This window comes from Bactrocera oleae, chromosome 6 (genome assembly GCF_042242935.1).
Source record: "Bactrocera oleae isolate idBacOlea1 chromosome 6, idBacOlea1, whole genome shotgun sequence".
NCBI classification, from domain to species: Eukaryota; Metazoa; Arthropoda; class Insecta; order Diptera; family Tephritidae; genus Bactrocera; species Bactrocera oleae.
The window spans coordinates 14,936,015-14,953,304 of record NC_091540.1 but is presented as its reverse complement, the minus strand read 5'-3'; the positions used below and the strand labels follow the sequence as shown (position 1 = coordinate 14,953,304).

Here is a 17,290-nt window from a genome sequence, read left to right as displayed (position 1 = left end):
TCTTTCTTTCAATTTTTCCTAATGTTTGTTATCAAAATTTGTTTCGTAATGAAAACTTCTCTGACTGCTAGAGCTTATTATAAAATATTATGTGTTGATATATTTTTCTTTAGTTTTTAAGCTAGTAAGCTCGTTGATGACTGAAATCATTTTCGGGATAAAATAAAGTAGAATTGCATATTTCATTAAGTAGTCTGTTCATCTAAATGCATTCTTGCTGAGACTAATCTTTGACTCACATACTAGATCATCTCATTTTGGTGCTATACATTGACATCACCATTGAATCTTATGAGTTGTTTGAGTCTTCAGACTTCATTTACATAAAACATTTCAGTCCACAAAAGTTTCAAATCTGAGTAGTAGTCTACTGCTGCCTGCAGGTGGTGCTTCCATCAACAGAGAAGAGTTTTAGAAACGAAGACTCTGAGTCTAAAAAACACGTAAAAAGAGAATTTTTGCCAATTGTTGTTATTACCAAGAATTCTCTTGCCACTTAGAGGGTCCCACTACAGGTTTTAAGAAGTTTCCGACCGGCTGCTGAGGAATCTTTCATAGCGGAAACGCACTGAGAAGTTTGACGTTGACAACCTCGAAATTTTTACCACATTTTTGAACGAACTTTCAAATCAATTTGTTGTATGTTAGAAAATTTGGGACGGCTTTGAACGGCGAATGGTTTCGTTCAGTAACTCTGACGTTTCAGAATAAGCCAGGTTTGACGTTGTTTGTCGGATAAAAAATTTGTTTTATTTTCGGCGGTTTTTGAGGTAAAGACCCAAACAAGTAAAACTCACATTTTCGAATTAAATTAAGTTGTCTCCTAGTTTTCAAAAAACAAAAAGTAAAAGTTCTTCCTGTACATTACGAAAGAAATACAATAACAATTAAACCCGTTTCTAACACTAGAAACCGCTACCTATCTCTCCTCTTCATATGTATACATGTGGGTATACATGTAGAAAGCAGACAGAAACCTTTAAAAAGGTTTAACTTTCTTTTACTCGTAATTGTCGGCGCCTTTTCGGCTCCATTTCATTAATTTGAAGAGTAAAGTTAATCATAATAAATAATGAGCCACCGAAAGCAAAATCCGTTCCCCAGGCTATACAGAAGTCGGTAGAGTTTAGACAGTTGTAGCTAAGTACCACACAACTTTCTTTGATTGAGCATTCATTAAGGCTGCGTTATGCTGTGGCCGCCCACAATCCGCTAGTGTTCGACGTACATATGTATGTGAAATAAGACACACGTTGACACATATATAGGGTGCTAATTTTATAGGTATATGATTTCAAAGCATTTTATAGATCTTTTTTTTTAAGCTATAGCTAGAAAAGTTTAAAGTGACATGGCTGTTAAACAGCTCGTTAAAGGGTGTTTTTTTAGAATGAGAGAAAGTTCAGTAGGGCATGTCAAATCAGTTGTCAAGCTCATATATTTGATATATTGAGTATAAAAGTATGAGAAAATGATCAAGTAAACTCTTACAATGAAGCACTTTAAAAATCATGGAAAATTGCATCAAAAATTCGAGTTCTGTAAGATTAATTAAAAAAAAAAGTTTATCGTTAACTGTTCTTCAGCGATCAGACACCTTTCCGGTGTACGGTATTTATAATGTGCAACAAATTGGAAAGTCTCTCCAAGCTGTCCGGATTCATAAAAAGTTAATATCTGACCTTTCTGGTAAATGAAAGTTCCATGCCTGCAAAAAAGCACCCTTTACTTATAAGTAATTATATACGCAAACAGTTAGGTTACGTGAGTGATTGTGCATTACCACCACCACAGAGTGATTTAAACATGATAGGGCGCTTTGATTGTTTCGATTATGTCTCGAGTGCGCCATAAGAGATCACTTCACATATTTAATGAGTAACTCATTAAAAGAATTTCTAACGTGAAGATGTTTAATATGTTGCGGCGCTCATTACGCGTTATTGAGGCCACTTCTATGGCTGCGAGAATTTGAAGGGTTATCGCAAAGAATTAAATTAGCTGCGAGACAAACGCACTTGCAGCCAATATGGGTAATGGTGTAGCCTAAAGTCTAAATATAATATATGTTTTTTGTTTATTGACATAGTTTTTGGGTTCTCCGAAGCGCTTGCTTTTAGGAAGTGAACGTCAACAAGGTAACGGTATAAAAGCCAACGCAAGGTCGGCGCAGTGATGCATTAACAGAATGGCTACACGAAAAATCACTACAGCAACACTATACCTCGGCTTGATTTGTGTTGGTAAGTCGAATATGCGTGCGGCACTACTGCTACACGGGATTCTTAGCAGCAAAAGTGATTATTTTTTTTAACATTTCTAATTCCTTGCAGCGCACGCAGCCGCCTTAGAGCCCATATTGGTGAATGCCACCACCACGAGCGCGCCTGAGAGTGCCAGTATCAATACGAGCACAACAACAACATCGACAGTAACACCGCTCACTATTGTAGACACCACAATTAGAACCACCAACGAAACTCAGCTACAGAACGACGAGCCCATGGCGCGCCAGACTGTTGAAGAGGGTCGCGCGGTCACACCGATTGACACAAAAGAATTAGATGGACGTAGCGCCTACATAAACAATCAATATGTGGCTGATGAGGCACCGCTCTCATACAATGATACCTCGCCGCCACTCTATCAATTTCTGCAGGAGCAAATGGAGCAAATACTTGCCTCGAGCTTGCCCGGTGAATATCGCTTGGAGAACAATGCCGCCAATAAAGAGAGTGGCGTCGTTGGCAAGGTGATGACGACCAATGGTTATGGTGTGCCAGCGCTACAAAACACCGTCAGCAGTCCCGTATTCGCTTATGGCGGCAGCAATTTTCAGGAGGAAGATGATGATTTGGTGGGCGCCTATAGTAAGGGATCGAATGATAAGTACTATCAAGGCACGGCGCCTACAAAGCCCAACACGCTGGAATTGCCAAAACCGATTAAAGTAAATAACGTTATAACGCGCCCAAAATTGACGCACACAGCGACAACAACCAGTACCACCACAACAGAGACACCGAAAGCACCGAGCTTGGGGGGCTATGATGGCAGTCAGGTGTCATTATCAGCGGTTGCCGCAGCGCAACAGTACAAGCCACAAGTGTCCAACAATAACAACAATGGTTATGGCGCACAGTCTATGTCCAGCTACAAGCCACAAATTAAAGAAGAGTATTATTCGCCCAGCCCGAGCAAGTACACTTACGTGCGTCAAAATAGCACTGTGCATATGCGCAAGCGTCGCATCACATTCAAAACGGTGGCCTCGGCATCACAGATTATCTCCACGCCGTTGGCAGATTTGATGTTCAAGTACTCGATTGGTGTAGCGAAACCTTCGATGGCGGCCGGTGGCAACTCTTTGTACGAGCATGATGATCAGCCAGTACATAATTCCCCTTCAAGCGGTTATAATGACAATCTGGATCTGCCAAAGCATACCTATAGCGGTAAAATATCGTATAGCAGTCACAGCAAGAATTAAGTCGGTCTAGCTTAGCGATTTTCTTACATATAAAATATTATTTATTGCATAAAGTAAAAATTTGAAGACACTATTAAACGAAGTGTGAATTATTCACAGTTGTTTTTATTTCCTGAACAGGTTAAATTAAGTTTACCACGAAGTTTGTAATACTCATAAAAAAGCGTTGGATACCCTATAATATTAGATTAGATTAGATAAGGATAGAGGCGATAGAGCCCTCCCCTAGGTCACAACGACTCATCTAGCCCCAGCATATTGATGAAATCCAATATACTGCTAGGTGTTAGTGAGGCGATGCGATCCCTGTTTGGAAACATGGATCCCAGGGCCTTAACTCTGCGTCTGCAGACTGCTGTGCAGTCCACTAGCAGGTGTTCTGGGGTTTCCGACTCCATGTCACAGAACCGGCAATTTCCAGAAGAGACTAAGCCCATGTTAAATAAATGCTTGTTGAGCCTGCAATGTCCGGTGTAGAACGCGACAAGTAGCCGGAATTTATTTCTAGGGAGATTGTTTACGGTTTCAAACCGTCTGAGGTTATTACCCCCAATCAGCAACCTGGCATGGCGTATACCTTGGAGATTTTGCCAATGTGTCTCCCTGTCTGCTCGTTTTTCTTTACGGAGCAGCTCTTTAATGGTGTGTGGACCAACCGCTATGTACGGTTCTGATCCTACCATTTTTGTGGAGGCTGCAGAGCGGGCCAACTCGTCAGCCAGTTCATTTCCTGCTATACACCTGTGACCAGGCACCCAGATGAGGTGCACTCTATTGTGGCTTGATAGGCTGTTCAGCCGTTCTATGCACTCCCGCACTAGTAGCGATTTGACCTCAAAAGCCGAGCTCCCTTTTAGTGCCGTCTGACTATCGCTGAGTATGCTGATACTCTTATTGCGATTGTTGCGTTGGAGGTTTATCTCTACACACCGACTTATAGCAAATACTTCCGCCTGAAAAATGCTAGGAAAACTTCCCATGGGAATGAAGAGCTTGGTGCATGGTCCTGCGACCACCTGCGAATATACTCGTATATGTTTTTGTAAATGGTCAACGTTACGAGCTGAGTCAATTTATTAACATCCGTTTTTCTGTTTATACTCGAACTAGTCGCTCACTTTTTGAGTTATCGATAAAAGAAATTTGTGCCCGTCTTTTTCTCCTTAAAAACTACTAATTTATGGGAACCGCTGATATCGGACCACTATATCATATAGCTACCATACAATATGAACGATCAAAATCAAGTTCTTGTATGGAAACTTGTGTGAAGGATATTCTAGCTTCGGTGCATCCGAAGTTAACGTTTTTTCTTGTCTTTAAATCTTTAAGACCCCGTTTTTTCACAAACTCCTCGTATAAATCCTCTCTAACCTATGTATATAATAATTATATATATTTATTCTAAAATTTCTATTTAGGTTAAGTTGATCTTTTTTTTAGGCGAGCTGAAGTTCAGTTAGCGAAGCCAACATTTCTGTCTTATCGGACTCGTAGTTTTGTTTTGAGTGTGCTTGGATTTTGGAAAAATTAAAGAAAAGGAAAGTAATTCCAGTATTGTTTTTAGAGAAGAAATCGTGCAGTGATATTAAGATTGAAAGTGTTCGAAATATCATTACTTATCAAGATCATTACTTATAGAAAAATATATTGAAAAGCTGGCGACGCTATAGATGTCGCGTTTGCTCACACCGGATAACAAGTGCAACCGTGAGACCACTTCGCCTTAGTGTTCGAGGCTGTTAAAACGTAACCTACAGGAAATTTTCAATCGTTTCGTTATCGCCGAAACATGAATCCACACTACCGAAAGGACAATCCACCTGATGAACCTGTTCTGAAGACGACGATGGCCGTCCTATGCCTTCTGGAAACAGCCGGCTCTACGTAAGTGGAACTGATCCGCTTTATTATCTGGCAAGGGCTGTCTACTCGCCAGCATTTTTCAAAACTATTTAGTTCTCTGTTACAACAACAAGACTGACTGTCGTTTTCTGGGATTCATAAGGTTTAATCTATTGTACATGGACTACCTGTGTTAGGTGCCAAGACTCTATTATGACGAATTATTGAACCAATTCGACGCCTAATTACCAAAAAGCGGCGCCATTTTAAAGAGTCTATATTTTATTTTCATGCATATACAAATGTTTATTAGTCACACCTACATGCATAATATTATATTTAAAGCTGCCATCGATAATTTACAATATAAAAACAGTTCTTTTTAGTTACAGTTTGAGACACATTTCCTGGGGTGAATAATTAAAAATATTTGTATAACCTTTGTCTAAACGTTTCACGTTATAGATCAGTTCTAGTAGTTGCATATTTAAATAAGATTCAAAAACATCAATCAAACAAAAATAATTAATACAATAAACAACTGCTTCGTAGATATTCGATACGACATTGCATACATACATGCAGAAGTATATGTGGATGAATTTTAGCTGCTGCACGTGTGTATGTTTAAAAAATTCGTTCGAAAATGGTAAGTATCGAATATACATACAGCTATTTGAAGAATTTTCATGTTTTGCCAAATATCAGCAGTTGTCACACATTTATAAGTAACGAAAATCATATCGTTGATTTTTACTCAATGCAAAGGCCAAAACTTTAACGCTATTAAAGGCATAGTCACACCTGTCACAATGCTGGAAATCAAATTGACACTGTGATTGTCCAATATGCGTAAACCGCTGACATGTCGTACACCCACTCCAGGGCATTCGACAATTTTGCCTTCTTTATCGACACCCGAATACTGCATTGTAGCACCAAGCAATGAATCCAACAAAGAACCAAGCAGCCCAGCAACGCCGCCGAATATTATAATGGGCCACTGTGAAGGGCTAACTTGTAACGAGTGCTCTTCAACGGTATAACGTACGGTTATATAGTAGACGAACCCAACAAACAGACCACCAGCAAGACTAGCCACTAGGCCTGGTATAGAAACACCACCGTTAGTGCCGCGTGGCACACGGCGACGCGTTGTAATGAGAAATGGTTCCTTTTTGGAAAGCACGCTGCCGAATTCACTAGCCCATGTATCGCCATTACAGCATGCGAAAGCGCCTGTCAAATATTATTTTAAATGCTAACTTTGACAGTAGATATTTATTCGTGTTTGCTTACTCATAACTGCAACGCCTAACCAGCTGGAGCGATACTCGTTTGTAAAGTCAATGGGACGCTCACAACTGCCGCAATCTATGAGATATAATAGGGCTAACTGTGTAGCCATGCCACCATTACACAACACCTGCACCCAGTTGCGTTGGCCTTCACCTGCGCATAGCAATTTTAAAATAATTTCGTTGAAATAAGTTGAACCGAACACTCACCTTCCTTGAAGTCCTTTTCGAACTTTCGTTTCAAATGCGCACGAAATTTGGTTGCACGTGATGAAGTAAAGAAAAATGCCGCCAAACTGGCGAAAAATGCATGGTTGGCGATGGATAAAATAAAGGAAAATATTATACCCAATGCGGCACCTGATTTGTTAACGGATTTCCTGCGTAACGCTATTGTCATTAGCGTAAGCGGCGCTAATGTTGAGAAAAGCCAACGTGTCGGTGGTATGACGGGTGGTTCTACAATAGAAAATATAAAACTCGCAATTATTGCAAACACACAAATATGCCAATGGGTGGTGGGTTCTGTTTAAACTGATTTATGTGTTGATTTACCTTCAAACTCATTAGAATGCCAAAATTTCGAAAAAGCCAAATTGCCCAGCCACATGAATAATGATAATGGAATGGAAAGACTGCAAAAGATCATCGGCAACCAGGCGTGGACATCCATCGTGATTAAGCAAACTTGAGTATTTAAGTCACTGAAAATAGAATGCAGACGAGCAAATGTGGGATAAGAGAAATTAACTTTCTTATTTTTATTTTTTCAAAGCTTTCACTTATGTGTGGTGATAAATGCGAATGTTGATAGCAAAACAAAATAAAAATAACACATTTTTGTTGTTGTTTTTTCTGAATTACGAAATGCAATCAACCCTGCCTGTAACGCAACACAGCACCCGAACTATTTAAGCGAATGTCAGAAGCAATAAAAAGAGAAAAACACGTTAAGCAAATGAAAAGGCAGGCGACCGGTAATATTTCTTAGCAACGACAAACAATTATAACTTCCAGAAAGTTTCGTCAGAAATCGATTGCTAATAAAAAATAAATTTAGTGCAAAAGAAATAAAAATACAATACTAAAAATGGCAGATGGTGATAAGATTGAAGTACGAGATATTACGCGCATCGAACGTATTGGCGCGCATTCGCACATACGCGGTCTAGGCCTGGACGATGTGCTGGAAGCGCGTGCTGTTTCACAAGGCATGGTTGGACAGAAAGATGCACGTCGTGCCGCCGGTGTTGTAGTGCAAATGGTGCGTGAGGGCAAAATCGCTGGACGTTGCATATTGCTAGCAGGAGAACCGAGTACAGGCAAAACGGCAATTGCCGTTGGTATGGCACAGGCTTTGGGTACCGAGACGCCATTCACCAGCATGTCTGGTTCAGAGATATACTCGCTGGAGATGAGTAAAACTGAGGCATTATCACAGGCGCTACGCAAAAGTATTGGTGTGCGCATCAAGGAGGAAACCGAAATTATTGAGGGTGAAGTTGTGGAGATACAAATTGATCGACCAGCAACGGGTACCGGTCAAAAGATTGGAAAGGTATATTTACATATGTTTGCACTGTCTTATAACAATATAATCGTTTACGGTTTTTGTTTTTATAGGTTACTTTAAAAACGACTGAAATGGAGACAAATTACGATTTAGGCAATAAAATCATAGAGTGCTTCATGAAAGAAAAAATACAAGCGGGCGATGTTATTACGATCGATAAAGCTTCCGGTAAAGTTACAAAGTTGGGTCGTAGTTTCACGCGTGCGCGCGATTATGACGCCACCGGCGCACAGACACGTTTCGTGCAGTGTCCCGAAGGTGAATTGCAGAAGCGCAAAGAGGTCGTACACACTGTCACGCTGCATGAAATCGATGTCATCAACAGTCGCACACACGGCTTTCTAGCGCTCTTCTCCGGCGACACTGGCGAAATTAAACAAGAAATACGGGATCAGATCAACAATAAAGTACTGGAATGGCGTGAGGAGGGTAAAGCCGAAATTAATCCGGGCGTACTTTTTATCGATGAAGTACATATGCTAGATATTGAATGTTTCTCCTATCTGAATCGCGCTTTGGAGTCGGATATGGCACCCGTTGTCGTAATGGCCACAAATCGCGGCATTACACGCATACGCGGCACAAACTATCGCAGCCCGCATGGCATACCAATAGATTTATTGGATCGTATGATTATCATACGCACAGTGCCATATACCGAAAAAGAGATTAAAGAAATATTAAAAATACGTTGCGAAGAGGAAGATTGTCTAATGCATCCAGACGCTTTGACCATTTTGACACGCATTGCAACAGACACCAGTTTGCGTTATGCGATACAATTGATTACCACCGCAAATTTAGTGTGCCGACGACGCAAAGCGACCGAAGTAACCACCGAGGACGTCAAGAAAGTGTACTCATTGTTTTTGGATGAGAATCGTTCCAGTCAAATACTGAAGGAATATCAGGATGAATATATGTTTAATGAAATACAGGAGGTTAACGACTGTGAAGTTGAACCAAAACGTGAGGAGACAAGCGGTGGTGACGATCAGCCTATGGAACATTAATTATATCGTGGCTGGGCGTAAGGGAAGATAATGTTCAGTTCAATTGCATACACACCTACATTCGATCGATATTTTGCACTTTAATTGAAACAGAAACCATGTTATTTTTAACACTTTAATAATAAAAAATATATATACCTATTAATTATAACAACGTGACAATCGTTACACTTTAATACAACAACAAAAGTAAGTTCGTAAGGTGTAGTGTTGTGAATATATGTGAAGATATATAATTTTTTTAATACGTGTAAAATGCTCTTAAATTAAATTCAAAAAATTAAGCTCGTATAATAACTTGTGGAGGACATTGCACATTTAAGTATGTAAATAATATAATTATTATATATGCATGTGTTGTGTATATAATGAAGTAAATTTGTGTAAATTTAAATATTTTGCATTGTGTCTGCTGTACGCCACCTATAAAGGATAATTACATCATTATAAAGCGCAGCTTTTATATAATGCATTTGTACATACATATGTACCACAAATAGCCTTTTAAAGCTAGAAATATGTTTTAGTTGTTATTTACAACACAATATGTACAATGAAGTGTGCCTGAGTTTGCTATAAATTAAAATTAACTACTGACTAGAAGGCTGTAGTATATGTTGCTGCAAAATTACTAAAGCACACATTTTTGCAAGGGTCAAAACTAACAGCGCTTTAAGAAATATTAAGTTAAGTGTAAAAATATAACTTTTTTGCTTTATGTGATGATAATTATAAATACAGAAGTGAAAAATTAACTATGACGGCATTACAACTTCAAACGTTAGCGCCAAGCAGCTGTTTGTTTTTTTTTTATTATTATTCTTTGATACACAATAGTCAATTTGGGTGCGACAAACTCTTTAAGATTTATAAAAAATATGTCTTTCACTTTTTAACAGCCTTTTTCACTTGCACAGTTAATACATAAGTGCTCTTAAAATATTAGTAGCTATATATTTTTACAATTTTAATATTAATCAACGGTTGGATTAAAAACGCCTAATTATTGTTAAGTACTTTTACTAATCTCGTTTGTTATGTGCGCCATCGTTGATTATTGGCGAAAGTGTTGTGGCACGACCGAAGGTTGAATCTTGTTCGCGTCGTTTTGCGGCACGTGCATAATATTTGTAAGTTTGATAAAAAATTGTCCAAACCAACACACCAATCAACACAAAATAATTGACGGCGCTATATGCCTTCATCCAACGCGAATAACTGAGCAATATGAAGGGTGTCATACACCAACCGATAACGAAGAGATCGTAGAGCTTTTGTACGAAATACTTAAGTGCAGGGTAAACAAATGGAGGACTAACAATATCCGCGTACATGTCAATATTGGTTTTCGCCCAGACGCTGGCAAACTAAGTAATAGAAACAAATAAAAGTTTGAGTAAAGCGTTTTTTTCTTTTTGAGTTTGCATCAATACTCACTTGTTTCTCCACCGTCACGGTCATATATTCATTGAGGAAAGCCATGTAGTAGCCACTGTGGAAGCCATGCCAGACCGCCAAGAAGCCCAAAGCCGCTGCATAACTAATCGTACGATTGTTAAGAAACTTAAGTCGTTTATAAACGTATTGACCGAGCCATTGATTTGTATTTATATTGAATGAGTGTACGTAATGCTGCATGGTGTAGCCTGTCTCCAATATTATCAGATTAACATTAGAGCAACCAGACCAATCGTGTTTGCCATTTTCCTGCTTGCCTGCATAGGATATGCCTGTTCGAATTTGAGAGTTATGACATAAATAAATTTTAATTTTTAGAATTACTCACCCAGAATTATGAGCGCACCCTCCGTTAGTAGCCAGCATGCAACATACCTGTAAATTGCCACTTTCGCCCATATGCCCAAATAGGCTAGACGCCAAAAATATGACACCTTCGCATAATCATCCGATAGAATATAAGAGTTGGGGAAGTATACAGCACCGATTTGACTAACAATTAAGTACACAAATCCTACTGACATACGCTTGAGGCCTGCCTCCAAGTTGCCATCGTGCTGCTTGAATTCACCTTCAATGAAACGCTTATAACGTCGATATGGAAATTGTGGTCCAATTAGAAAAGAACATGGTAAATAAGCGAATGCAAATAATTCGAGTGCTGAAGGTAGCTCTGCCAGAGCACACTCCTTTTGCTCTTTAGAAAGTTTGTCATGCTCTTTAAGACCATCTGCTAAATCAAAACCAAAGCCGATTAAACGCAGCACCAGCACACAATGCGGCATAGTCCAAAGTATGTCATATTCATCACTTTCTGTAAAATGGTAGCCAACAAGCAGATATGACATATGAAAAATGAAGTTTAAAATTTTAAATTCACGTGGGCAACTACGAAGTAAACGAGCCAGTATATACGTTGTAGTTATTGCTATTAGTGAATGATATGTGTCAACGCCAAAATTAAATAGGCAAATCAACAAACCGCAGATGACGAAATAAAGGTGATGCAGTTGTTTATTGGGTTGACGTACGACATGTTTGCGATATAAAATAGTAATACCGTAGCCTGAAAAATTAAAATATTATTCAAAAACAGCGTAAAAGATAAATATTTTAAATTTTTTACCTCCAAAAATGGAGAGCAACAAACGCAGCGCAGCTTCATTAACGCCAAGTGATTGCGCCAACTTCCCTATTAGGCCAAGCGCTGGCACCGCGACATCATCTAAGGACATATCTCAAGTTTCAAATAGCACTGCAATTACAAAATAAATTTGAACGAAAATGCACGCAACTTATTTGCAAGCATATAAGAAATGTATAAATATGCACAGCTCTTATCATTTATAAATATTATTTTTAAAGTCTGGAACATACAATGTGAAACAAAGTGTAATTTCTAACTTCGCTATATCTATTGCGAATAATTTTATTAAAACAACGTCGCTTTGTAACGAACACAAAATATGTAATTTATAACTTCGTAATAAAAGTATATATTGCATGAGTACATAAATAAATGTTACTAAAAAAACAAAGATCAATATGACATATTAACATACTGACCCATTGGCGGACAAAACCAATTATAGTACAAGCTCTCGTACTATGAACCTTAACTAAACCTTTTGCAACATTTAACCGGATTGTATAATAATAATATAACCGCTTATATGTATGCAGATTAGCAGATTTAGGTATAGTACATGAAAAATAAAAACAAAGATTATACTTGTGTTTGCGCGCTGCACAATGGCAAAACGCCAAGCGAAGTCACCTTAGAAAATGTAGATTTATAGATACAATAAAAAATATCGGCTGATCAAAGTGAGATTGCTACAAAAACAAACGTACAAAAACAACAATTACGATAATAGGATATGTATATATAAATCTTTTAATTATAAATTAAAAACGCATTAGCATACTTTAACACACACATTTTTATTTATAAATGTTATTGATTATAGATTGTATGTTTGTACATCACTTAAAACATACAAAGACGCACAACGAAAGCTGAATAAATGACACTACCTCAAGCGAAGTGCGATTATTTTTGCGCTAGGAGAAAAGCCACTAAACGATTAAAAAATGTATTTAACACATTTGAGGGAAGTAACTGATAGATTGACAAAAATAGATTACAAAAAAAATATTTGCAAAATTAGATTGCGTACGTGTGTATATGTATTTGAGCATGGTATATACATATATAACCTGCATATGATAAGCTATAACGAACAAAGCATACACGACTAACATTTTGAACAAATCATATTGGTTTTCACTAACGTGTGTGTATGTTTTTGTGGCAGTTAGCCATATTATTGACTAAAGGTAGTAAATAAAGTTTTTACTCTACTTCAAATTTATATTCGTATTTATTATACTGATTACGTCAAATGCTTTGTAAATAAGGTCATTCCATCTTTGTTTACCTTGACTTTGTTATGATTTTGGTCAGTGTCCTTCCCAAAGACGTTTCAGAATTGGTACTATTTAACCACTGGCTAACAGAGGCAGACTTATATTTGTTATGAATACGCTCTTTTACACTACTCAGTATTGATTTTCAACATTTTGCCACTATTAATTTTGTTAACTTAAAAAACATATATATACAAATAGATATGAAAGAATACTGAAAAATATTCATCGAATCCCATCAAATGCAAAACACAATTGCTCATAAATATTCACAGCTGTTCGATTTTATTTGTTTACTACATTGTGAATGGTTTCCACGCAGAGTTGCTATGCGATTGCCTTTACCCGGACGTTACACGATCAAGAAATTGCTTAAATGTTCCAATCCACACACACTTTTCGAACTTGAAAATCTCCTTGATGTAAATTTTCTCATGCAAGTCAAGGGGCAAGTTGACGATCAAGTTTGAACAGCTGATCATATAGTTTTGCAAACAAATGACATGCGATTAAAATATGAATATTTTTGATATTAATATATAAGTATAATTTCGTGCAAAATTTTCAAGAATTTTAAACAGTTTCCATGACAATGGCATCTTGAAATTATTATTATTAAGTTGGTTCCAGCTTATGTCTGGGCTCTATTTAAATCCATTCTGACAAGTAGTTTAGTATTTACCAAGTAAGTCACGACTACTGCCACTCTAGTAATTTAACCGATAGTTGGTTTGCAGGGTCATTGTCCTCTCTATATATAAAATGGTTTAAAAATATAATAATTATTTAAATAAACGACTTTAGTATATATGACGATTAAAGTATTTTTATAGACGTTTTCGTATTGTTAACGGAAATAGTTTAATAACTTTTTTAATTTAAATTGTTTTGATTCTTTAATGTCTTGCAATTTATTGTGAACTCTGGCATTCCATTCATTCACAGTTACGTATTATAAATTCCAGCAATAAAAGATAATTACTTGCAGGAAAACAAATAAATGTACAATTAAAAGCAAAGTAGTTATTAAAAACATGCAGTGAGTTCATTAACAGAAAAAAGAGCTGAAAAGTCACAACAACAAAATTCAAATACATACTCTAGTAGAAACTACTATCCACTCAACTGACGTGTCAAAACAACTTGCACCAAAGCAACACAATTATACATTCACATTATAAATTAACAGTCGTATTGCATTGATTCCAACACAAACCTGGCGCATTCCGGCAACAGTATGCGGCGTAATAATTATCCGTATCAACCGCTTGACCAGACGGCAGGTCAAAGTGCATCACCACATGACGCGCTAGAAGAGGAGAACGAACGCGCTGCCGAGGAACTAAAGCATAAAATAGGTGCACTAAAGTCATTAACTATAGATATTGGTAATGAAGTTCGTTATCAGGACAAGTTATTACGTGGTATTGATGATGACATGGATAGAACGGGTGGGTTTCTTGGTAATACAATGGCGCGAGTGGTACGCTTAGGGAAGCACAGTGGTGGCCGTCATATGTGCTACATGTTTCTTTTTATATTGTTTGTATTTTTAATATTATACGTTGTCATTAAAATTAAGTGAATCGATTGCTGGGTTGAAATTATAATGAAAGGTTTAGTTTAATTATTACTAGAAACGAATGTGAAACTTTCAATGTGTTGTGAGCTATGTACATGCAGCCAAACTTCTTGCGACTGTTGAAAAAACGAGCTATTAACAACATTGCGACTACATATAATAGAATAAACTATTTTTGTAAACATAAAAAATATATATTTGTTAGATTTTTTAAATGTAAATAAAATCTAAAAGCATAACCTACAAACCAGTTACAAGTATTGTAAAAGAATTTATGTTCCGTTATCATTACACTGCACGAGTTCTTAGCTTAATTGATTCGTCTCTCATAATTGAGGGGATTGTTCTTATCATTAAAAAAGTGGTGAGCCACCTACAAAATATTTGGACGCCATTTGCGCTACATATATTATAGTTTCATGGTAGCAACATTGGAGACAGCCGTTTGACATTATCTATGTTTGATAGGATGTCTTCATCTTTTTGCTGCGACGACTGAAGTCCTGCTCATCGCCATCCGAACTATCTGCCGCTGAAGCTTGATACTCTTGATTCAGTTGTTGATACTCGTTAGGGTCTATCACATAGCCTTTTTTTGCCTCCTCCAACATGCGAACTGTAAAAAACGAAAATGCATTTGAGTGTGTATATAAGTAGTTGATCCATTTTCGTTTAAGGGTAAAGTGTAAAATCTTCACAACAGCTATACTTACTTTGCTGTTCCAAAATTGCATTTTGTTTCTTGATATCTTCCACATCTTTTTGATTTGCTTGTATTTTTCGTCTCATTACTTGAATGCATTCTGTCGTTTTCTTCAATATTTGTGCACGACTGGCCTGCGGTGGGAGTTGCAAGTTACAATCAATTACACAATGTTTTGAAAAATTTCAGCATTATTACCTTTTCACCCTTAAGTGTTGGCACTGCTTCACGTAGGCTTGTAAAGCTCTCCTTTATATGATCACGTCTTTTTCTTTCCAAAGCATTGTGGTGTGCACGTTTCTCTGCCTAAAAATTAAATAAAAAACTAACATATATTATGATTTCTTAAACAATTTTTATATGAAGACAATGCATTATCGTCGTAAATAAACAACTAAAACGGAGGAAAAACCTACCACCACTCCCCAACCCTATTGGAATAATTCGTGTATATATTTGTTGGTGTGCGTAAGCATGTGCTAGCAGCACGCGCTCGTCAACACACACGGCCACAAAATGACAAACACTTACCTGCGTAAAATTTTGTGTATTTGCATGCCTTGATGACTGTGCACCCGTATCAGAATCGTTATCATCCTATGAGTGAGAAAATGAACAGTACAAAGTATCATTAATAACAATTATAATGATTGTTTTGTTTAGCGAAACAGTTGTTGTTGCTATTTGTTGTGACAATTGATTCCTTACATCACTTTCAATGTCAATATCCCTTTCTTCATCGCTCATTATCATTGATGCGAGGCCAGAAGTGACTGTTAAACTTTATTAAAATAACGTTCTAATTTTATTTGCGCAAGACACAATTTTCAACAAAATATTTTGTATTTTTTTTGCAAATATATCACAAATATTGATACGCACTTAAATCCGGGCCTCAAATTTTCATGCAAAAGCAAATGCGACACTCAAACAAACGAAAAACGTGCATGACAAAAAAGTAAAAAATTAATGAGAATGATAAGAAAAGCAGAATGATAAATAAGTAATAAATGGAGTTGCCAAGTGACAAAGTTTATGTAATTGCGAAATTTTTTACGAAAGTATGGAAGATCTGCTTTGAAAGTAACTGAAAATTAGATTTGAACATTCTGTTATAATTTATTTATATGATTTGAACAAAAAAAAATATTTATGGCGCTAAATAATATGATTTTAATGTAGAATTCGAATGAAATATTGCTAGCATATGTTTTTAAAATATTTTTGTATATTATGCCGTTGCATGAGCTTAGAATTTAAGCCTTAAATCATAAAAGTAAATAGTTTATTATTATTTTATGTGCTTGTTTCTTCTTCACGAATAGTTTACACTTATATTACTAAATATATTTACTTTAGTTGCATTTTATGGTTTCTGTCCATACAAATTAAGCGATTACTTTTACCCGAACTAGAAATTATAAACAATTTATAGCCGAAGTGCAAGCTATAAAACCTTAAGCATAAATAATTTTCGAAAGCATGCGAATTATGGTTGATGTTCTTCGTCAATTTTTTCGAATATTCCAAATAAGGGGATTTCGTAAAAGTGAACTATTTTATAGCAATAATATTTAAATTCCTAAAGTTCTATGCGCTTAGTAACCAAAAGCTTTTTAAGAGTAAGCTTCTTTGAAGCTTCATAACTTTGTGGTTGCGGGCTGTACCATATTAAGGGCATTCAGATCTTAAACAGGATGTGTGAGAAATTCACAAGAGCTTTGGCCTTTTCGCCAGAGAACGTATATCATATAATATATAATATACGTTCTCTGTTTTCACTTTGAAACCAAACATTCTTTTTGTTGCTTTTGTGGCGGCAGAAAAGAGTGAGTTTCTTTGACGCTTCATGGCTTTGCGGTTGCGAGTTTTATTGTAGCTATTTGAAACATACGCAT

At 36.9% G+C, this 17,290-nt stretch overlaps 6 protein-coding genes across 7 annotated transcripts; 3 read left to right on the top strand and 3 right to left on the bottom strand.

Moving 5' to 3' along the window:
- The first annotated feature begins 1,760 nt into the window (after positions 1-1,760).
- Positions 1,761-3,572, top strand: LOC106618564 (uncharacterized). Its single transcript, XM_014236360.3, has 2 exons — positions 1,761-2,243; positions 2,334-3,572. The coding sequence occupies exons 1-2, from the start codon at positions 2,189-2,191 to the stop codon at positions 3,488-3,490; spliced, it is 1,212 nt and encodes a 403-aa protein (XP_014091835.2). The 5' UTR covers positions 1,761-2,188; the 3' UTR covers positions 3,491-3,572.
- A 2,043-nt stretch (positions 3,573-5,615) lies between these two features.
- Positions 5,616-7,446, bottom strand: LOC106618569 (transmembrane protein 19). The gene is made up of 4 exons (XM_014236364.3): positions 7,189-7,446; positions 6,844-7,092; positions 6,635-6,787; positions 5,616-6,574 (listed from the first exon to the last, which is right to left on the bottom strand). Exons 1-4 carry the CDS (start codon positions 7,304-7,306, stop codon positions 6,093-6,095), a joined length of 1,002 nt encoding a protein of 333 aa, XP_014091839.1. The 5' UTR covers positions 7,307-7,446; the 3' UTR covers positions 5,616-6,092.
- Positions 7,447-7,565: 119 nt separating this feature from the next.
- On the top strand, positions 7,566-9,373 carry rept (RuvB-like helicase 2 rept). The gene is made up of 2 exons (XM_014236371.3): positions 7,566-8,191; positions 8,257-9,373. The coding sequence occupies exons 1-2, from the start codon at positions 7,724-7,726 to the stop codon at positions 9,217-9,219; spliced, it is 1,431 nt and encodes a 476-aa protein (XP_014091846.1). The 5' UTR covers positions 7,566-7,723; the 3' UTR covers positions 9,220-9,373.
- Positions 9,374-10,017: 644 nt separating this feature from the next.
- Positions 10,018-13,364, bottom strand: nes (lysophosphatidylcholine acyltransferase 3 protein nessy). 2 transcript variants are annotated; one of them, XM_014236370.3, is made up of 5 exons: positions 13,119-13,364; positions 11,804-11,932; positions 11,006-11,743; positions 10,657-10,949; positions 10,018-10,586 (listed from the first exon to the last, which is right to left on the bottom strand). In XM_014236370.3, the coding sequence occupies exons 2-5, from the start codon at positions 11,910-11,912 to the stop codon at positions 10,242-10,244; spliced, it is 1,485 nt and encodes a 494-aa protein (XP_014091845.1). In that variant the 5' UTR covers positions 11,913-11,932; positions 13,119-13,364; the 3' UTR covers positions 10,018-10,241. The 2 variants fall into 2 exon arrangements, with proteins under 2 accessions (XP_014091845.1, XP_036216488.1); XM_036360595.2 differs by lacking the exon at positions 13,119-13,364 and adding an exon at positions 12,715-13,067.
- A 647-nt stretch (positions 13,365-14,011) lies between these two features.
- Positions 14,012-14,946, top strand: Bet1 (blocked early in transport 1). Its single transcript, XM_036360597.2, has 2 exons — positions 14,012-14,146; positions 14,215-14,946. The coding sequence occupies exon 2, from the start codon at positions 14,345-14,347 to the stop codon at positions 14,690-14,692; it is 348 nt and encodes a 115-aa protein (XP_036216490.1). The 5' UTR covers positions 14,012-14,146; positions 14,215-14,344; the 3' UTR covers positions 14,693-14,946.
- Positions 14,862-16,339, bottom strand: Max (MYC associated factor X). Its single transcript, XM_014236361.3, has 5 exons — positions 16,101-16,339; positions 15,924-15,989; positions 15,591-15,698; positions 15,403-15,526; positions 14,862-15,305 (listed from the first exon to the last, which is right to left on the bottom strand). Exons 1-5 carry the CDS (start codon positions 16,143-16,145, stop codon positions 15,145-15,147), a joined length of 504 nt encoding a protein of 167 aa, XP_014091836.1. The 5' UTR covers positions 16,146-16,339; the 3' UTR covers positions 14,862-15,144.
- Positions 16,340-17,290: the final 951 nt, after the last annotated feature.